Raw genomic sequence first — 6,750 nt, 5'->3', positions numbered from 1 at the left:
ATTGTGTGTAGAGGTACGTACATAGAGTGTGAGTATGTGTGTGTATCAATTGTGTGCGCGTTTCCTTCCCTACGCCTCGTTCTCCAGCTTTTCAGTGTCGACTGCGTTGACAGTGTCTCTGGCTATCAATGGAACCCTTTCTCCTCAGCATTAGCAGCAGTCAAGTTGATGATATTCGTCTTCAGATCAGTTCTACTAGTTTTTGTTGTTACTAATATTAATTTTTATGAGTTTTTGTTACATAATCAATGGCTTCGTTCATTAAACTAAAACCCGAGTTTTTATGTGGGTGATAATTGTTTCAATACTCTTTTCAATGTGTCAATGTATGCAAAGCTCTGGAGCTTAGCCGTTTCGGTAACTGATTCGGTATGAATTCACTTCTGAAAATAGTTTTTGCTTCATCTTTACACAAATGCACACAACATGCACAAATAACATATGTATGTATGTATTAGAATCGCTCTAATTAGAGGTTGAAATTCAGGTCTGTCATTGTGGTTCCTTGACGATTTGATTTAAGTTGTTTGAGCATCGCGCTCACCTGTACGAAGCTATTTTGTGCTAGTGTATAATGTGAGTCCTAAAGACAGTGACATTTACAGTAATTGTATTTAATTGATGGTAGCTTTTATTTACAATTCATGAACCGGTTCCAAGTTGTTATTGCTATGTTTGGATATGTGACAAGATTCGAAATAGCGATTGCCTGCTCAAAACGCTGTAAGCTCACATATACAAATATTTACATTAATTGCACACACTTAGGTGTTTATACATATGTATGTATGAGTTTTTATTCTAGACATACACATATACATATATGTATATATTGCGACACTCACTTTCTCACACGCAAAACTCATGATCACAAGAACTGTGCGCTGCTTTGATTACTATGCAATCAATCAAGAACTACTTACATATACATACATACGTATTTACGTAGATACATATGTATATTTGTTCGAGTATATAATTACTGTAGAAATTACAGGCGCATATGAGCAAAAAGTTGAAAAACACGTTTCTTTGATTGCGCAGTGTCACCAAAGTGGCATCGCAACCATACATATATCATCCCATATATATAAATATACATACATATATATATTTTTCTTTTTTTAGTAGGAGGAGACGTCGAAAGCCGGAGTGTGGGACTTTAAACCGCTAAACCTAACCTACTCCCATCTCATGTCTCTCCCACGGGACCACTAGACAAAGTATTACTTCTTGAGAAAATGTCTCAATATTGTCATAATTAGAGGACTAAAGTCATGACGATATTGGAAGCTCCTGAAGCAACCATGCTCACTGAGTATTTGGGTAAGGTGGAAATCTAAGTCCCCATGTTGGTGGACCTATCCACAAATGTGTTTTCGTTATTAGTTTGCTGTGTGTCCACCGCCCTTTGCATGAAGTTTGCCACCGTTGCTGCCACATACAGTATAACTGAACTCATTACCTTAGCTATTAAACATCGTTGGCTGGAACGCATTTAGATAAAGCATCATAGATTTTATTTGCTTTACATTTCGTATTTTCCAAGCGTTCCTTGAATTTGAGTCGTGAGTCCATTTATGCAGTCAGATGTTTACCTACAGTTACCACTATGAGGTCATCTGCATATGCGATTGTTTTCATATTTTTTGGTTGTGGTATTCTTAACATCCCGTCGTTAATCAGGTTCCATAATAGCGGGCTTAAAATCGAGCCTTGCGATACTCCACTAAAGATAGGGTAGCTCTGACCCAGCCAGCATTTACTATCAATTTTTAATGGAAAATCACTCATTTTCAATAGAAAATTTGATAGAAAACAGTCAATTTCTATATCAATATTCATTGTAAATTGACTGTTCCCTCGGGAGAAAATGGTCGAACAAAATTGAATGATTTTGATTGAGTCATTTTCAGGGTCAATTTCCAGTCATTTTATTATAAATTTCGATTGTTTTTTCCAGTCATTTCTCAATGAATTTCTAGTCAATTTTCAGTCAATATTTAGTCAATTTACAGTCATTTTATTATAAATTTCGATTGTTTTTTCCAATCAGTTTTCAGTCATCTTATTAATCAATATTCATTTTTTGGTTTATTTTTAAATTCAAATTTATTTATATTTTAAATTAATTCATTAACATGTTTTTCCTTACAGCTCAAAACATTCATTTATTTCAGACAAAGGTAGACGGCGTTTTTTTACTCTTTCGTTTGCATAAACGAAATGTTTTTGTAGCGTTGATCTAACGGCTTTTTCGTCCACTTGAAACATTTCATGACAAATATCTAAAGAAAGAGGAAAGAAATGTAGTTATTGTTAAAATAATTAATACAATATAAAATAATATTACTTTTTATTATTGTTGTAACTAAACATTTTTCCGCGCTTGGCTTATCTGCCGTGCCCCTCCACGAAAAAGACATTGCCAACTCGTCTGAAAAAATACGCCTGATTGCTGCTCTTAGAAAAGGGGTTGACGCTTCACCCCCCGTCTTCTTAATATATAGTTTCTATAAATAACTCTTTGTTATACATTTGTAACTGGTAAAAGCGACATAACAAGCATTATACATACAAATTTCTCCAACAACTCTGGCTTTTGTAAAAGCTGTGCTTCGAAATCGTCAAGATCCTTCTTATGGTAAAATGGTAGTTGGTCGAATTGTGGGCTTTGACTTTCTGAGGGTTTTCCCCTGTTTTCCAATTTGACCGCAATAACTTCCTCTGTCAGCTTCAACAAATTTATTTTGTTTTCTTCCTTTAGCTCCTTCACTTCTGTCTTTAAAGCCCGCACTTCCATCGTCAACTCCGCTATTAAATTTTTAAGAGACTGTTGGTCTGTGCTGTCTAGATTTTGATCTGAAAAACATAAAGTTAAATAAAAATGAAGAAAATTTAAAGTGTTTTATTTGGACTTACATATTATTTGGCTGCTGTTAGGTTCATATCCATAATTATTTATAGAGCTCATGATGTCAATCAGTTAATTAGTGGTGTGAAATAAAATCCACTTCTAGAAGATTAAAAATTATGTTTTATTTTATTTATTTCACGCACTAGAGAGCTGTTGCTTTGGAGATGAACTATATGGAAGTGAGAATGCATGCATTATTTTGTCACAAAAAGAAATATTTTGATGTGGTTAACTGTATACTCATAACGGGATCACGAAACAACACAATTGATATTTAATCAACTCGTTGAGCGTTTTTTGATACTTGTACATTTTGTTATTGTAAACGGCAAATTTATCAAAAAACAATCACCAAGAACAATCAATAATGATACGTAAATCACCATACAATCAACTCAATGCTATCTGGGATGGGACACATTTCTTTGCAGCTCTTTATTTTCTAGTTTGTTCGTGAGTGGCATGAACTACTAGGGCAAGGTTTTGAATGGGGTCTGAAGAATCAGTAAGCAGCATCGGGAAATCCAAAAGCTTTTGAAGCTTGAATATATAGGCTTTGCACTTGGCACCTTCGGATTTCCAATATCTGGAAAATGTTTGGAATAGAAGAACATTCTTCTCAAAACAGGTATAAGCGTGGAATCAATCTTCTGCCCAAAGGATGGCAAAAAGTATTGTATCAAAATAGATAATATATGTACGTGATTGTCTTTATAATATATATGTTTTACACAATAAACAATGATGTACAAATTACAATAAAAAAGGAAGTTACGTAGTGAACAACCCAATAATTTCTAAGTGAAATTGCATGAACATTGTACACTGTATTTGCATATGGATGGGTTTGTAAGCCGTTCGGGCGTGGCTGGAGACAAATCTTTTCGGCGCTAATTGAACGCTGCAAATGGAAGCAATTACACATTAATACCGACGTATTACGGAGAAGTGGCTTTTAAAATAAATAAATACATGGATCATGGTGCGCAGCTGTTATTACAGCAATGGTGAGCTCTAGTCTGACCTGGTCATCAGACATTGAATCAGTTAAGTGACAACAACAATTGGCAAATCGATCCGAGTGTGGAGCAAAATGCTTCGATGCAATGTAACGGCTATATACTTGGGACGGGGATAGTGCTGATGGCTGCGCTGTCATTGAGCAGCCGCTTAGACTATACAATTCTTCCATTGGTTGACGAAGATTGCCATTATGTACGTTTGTATGTATGTACGTTTGTTTGTATGCATTAAACTGAGAGTTGCTAGCCTGGGGCTGCATTGTCTGCGAGTTTGTTCACAAACATTCAAGAATTTGTGCAATCTCTACCCCCGAACAAGATTAAAAACTGCATTTCATAATTACATAAACTTCAATAATAGAGCAATAAACGCAATTATAATCCTATGCTGTGAGCGGTACTTTGCCTTCGCATCTCAAACATCTGCCCAAGTGTCTAGAAGCGTCTGCGAATGTGTGTCTATGCAGTTCTGCATTGTTGTGTTGTTGTTGTTGTTAGCAGCCGCTAACAAGCCGAGCGCGTTCATAATTCACCAACCGCCACCTTTTTACACTTCCTTTTGCATCTAAACCGCTACAACACTCGCTTCCAGTGTCATACGGCGCGCCGCGGCTGATATGTCAGTTGGCCTATTGGTGTGCGTCTAAAGTTCTTCACCCTCGTTCGAGGCAAGACAACATTGTGAGCACCGATGGCCGCGGAAGCGTTAAGTACATTTTCTATTGTCTGCTCTTATTATGTAAGTAATTATGTACATAAGCACATTGTATACCTACATGTATGTATATGCACTCCGGATCAACACAGGCATAGGCACATATCATTTCAAATATCAGTCGCACAAATATTATCATCAACCCCCACATTAAGCGACATCGCAACTGCCCTAACAAAAATATTGCATTGAAATGAAGTGAAATTCTATTTGTGCCACACATTCAGTTGCAATAACGTACTATATACATATGTATGTACAAATGAAAATGGGTCGCACGTCTATTGTGTTGACTTAAATATCACATTATTATCCTCGCGATGCTTCGCAGCAACCACTGACAGCACCAATAATTCCATAGGCACTTTCGCATTGCACTCAGGTAGCGAAAATCAGACGAATTGGAACTGGCATGGGCAAAAAACACACAAGTTGCGCATTTATGCGAGCTGTGAACTGCCGAACTGTAAGGGATACCATGGGAGTGTTTTCATTTTTGATTCCCGTCCTTGCGTCCTTGTCGAAATCCTCGGGCTGTTAGTGACACACCATATTATGTGATCATTCCCTATACATACATATAAATAAGTATATTGTATACATATATGTATGTATATGACGGTGCTTAAGCAAGTATTCTTCACTTCGCTGGGACAATAAGTTGAGTGTGTACACAAAAATATCTATTTGTTCGAGTTTAAGTCTTCCTTTTCTTTTCTATTCTATTCGATTATTCTTCCTGTTCATTGTCCCATATCACAATTTCTGCTGTCATGGCAGATGGTGGAGTGGTAGCAGTTGTATGTGTTGTGTTGTGTGTGTTAGCCCTGCATTCATCGTGAGTGACACTCGTTGAGTTATAAGTGTTCGATGGCTTGTTCCATATCTTGTCGCAATGTCATTGGTTAGTTGACATTTTCTATCCACAATATGGTGACACAGTCTTCACTTGACGAAGTTGACATTTGCCGCGCTCCGCCTTCCCATTGGCGGCGTTATGACAGCCAATGGCAATGCTTTATAACGGCTAATGACCGAGCGCCGGCAAACAACTTGTAAGTGTGTGTAAACACAAATAATTTGGGTTTCGGTTATTAAAATACTTTAACAGTAAATATAAACAATTAAAATTCAGTTCAAAGGATCTTTTAAGGAAAAAGTTCCGAATTGTAACCAAAAATAAAAGTAAACTAAAAGAGGTGGTGAAGCGGAATGTATGACATACAACTGTGTTCGAAATAATAGCAGTGGCATACCCAAGAGTTCAAATGAAGCCAAAAAAACCGTGTAATTGATTTTTATTATGGGTTATTATTATTGTCATTAATTGCTTCGTATTTGACGAATTCTCTTTCCCTACAGCTTATTTGACCTCTGCCCAAAGATTTTCAATTGGATTGAGGCCCGGTGACTGAGCCAGCTAATTTTTTGCGAACCTGCTGGTATGTTTGGGGTCGTGATTTTGTTGATAGACTCATTTCAACGGCAATTTCCATTCAGCGTGTGGTAGCATAAACGACTCCATTATTTCAATGTACAATTTGGTATCCATGTTTTCTTTAATCCAAAATAACGGACCTGTACCATAGCAAGACAAGCACTCCCATACATTGATTTTGACACCTTCATCTTCTACTGTTCGTGAAACATACATATTTTTTGGCGTTTACTGGCCTTCGTACATACTGTCGGCGTCCTCGGGAACCAAATAAAACAATTTTTGTTTTATCGGACCACAATATGTTGCGCCATTTTTCGACTGACAATGCATTTGCTCTTCAAGTCACTGCTATTATTTCGAACACATATGTATATACTACATACTTTTGTCTAATGAAACTATCAAGATAATAATTTTTGCAGAATAAGATAATTTAAAAATATCATATTTTCTTTTCTTAAAACGGATTACAGCTAACATTAAGGAATATTAGTTGAGGAAGGCAACTGCTTATGTTCGGTGACGATTAATCGGAACAACAGTTAGAAAGAGAATATAAAACATTATAGACACAGATTAATAGATAGGTAGATATTTTAGAAAATTATGCGGTACTTTTTTTCTGTCTTTTGAATAGCCAAGATGACATGAAGCA

General features: G+C 36.4%; 1 protein-coding gene across 1 annotated transcript; it reads right to left on the bottom strand.

Moving 5' to 3' along the window:
• Positions 1–2,180: 2,180 nt before the first annotated feature.
• On the bottom strand, positions 2,181–3,324 carry LOC125779925 (uncharacterized). The gene is made up of 4 exons (XM_049461090.1): positions 3,061–3,324; positions 2,923–3,016; positions 2,579–2,862; positions 2,181–2,288 (listed from the first exon to the last, which is right to left on the bottom strand). The coding sequence occupies exons 2-4, from the start codon at positions 2,972–2,974 to the stop codon at positions 2,202–2,204; spliced, it is 423 nt and encodes a 140-aa protein (XP_049317047.1). The 5' UTR covers positions 2,975–3,016; positions 3,061–3,324; the 3' UTR covers positions 2,181–2,201.
• Between the last annotated feature and the right edge of the window lie 3,426 nt (positions 3,325–6,750).

This window comes from Bactrocera dorsalis, unplaced genomic scaffold, assembly GCF_023373825.1.
Source record: "Bactrocera dorsalis isolate Fly_Bdor unplaced genomic scaffold, ASM2337382v1 BdCtg007, whole genome shotgun sequence".
In the NCBI taxonomy this organism is placed as follows: domain Eukaryota; kingdom Metazoa; phylum Arthropoda; class Insecta; order Diptera; family Tephritidae; genus Bactrocera; species Bactrocera dorsalis.
The sequence above is the reverse complement of the archived record's forward strand: the minus strand, read 5'-3'. Positions and strand labels throughout refer to the sequence as shown.

What these genes read in the sequence shown, in the direction of transcription:
- LOC125779925 (XM_049461090.1), bottom strand. Translation starts at nt 2,974, where the DNA reads ATGAGCTCTATAAATAATTATGGATATGAACCTAACAGCAGCCAAATA. An exon ending in TAACAGCAGCCAAATAATAT is followed by an intron (nt 2,863 to 2,922) that starts GTAAGTCCAAAT and finishes TATGTTTTTCAG; the next exon opens with ATCAAAATCTAGACAGCACA. An exon ending in CAGAGTTGTTGGAGAAATTT is followed by an intron (nt 2,289 to 2,578) that starts GTATGTATAATG and finishes CTCTTTCTTTAG; the next exon opens with ATATTTGTCATGAAATGTTT.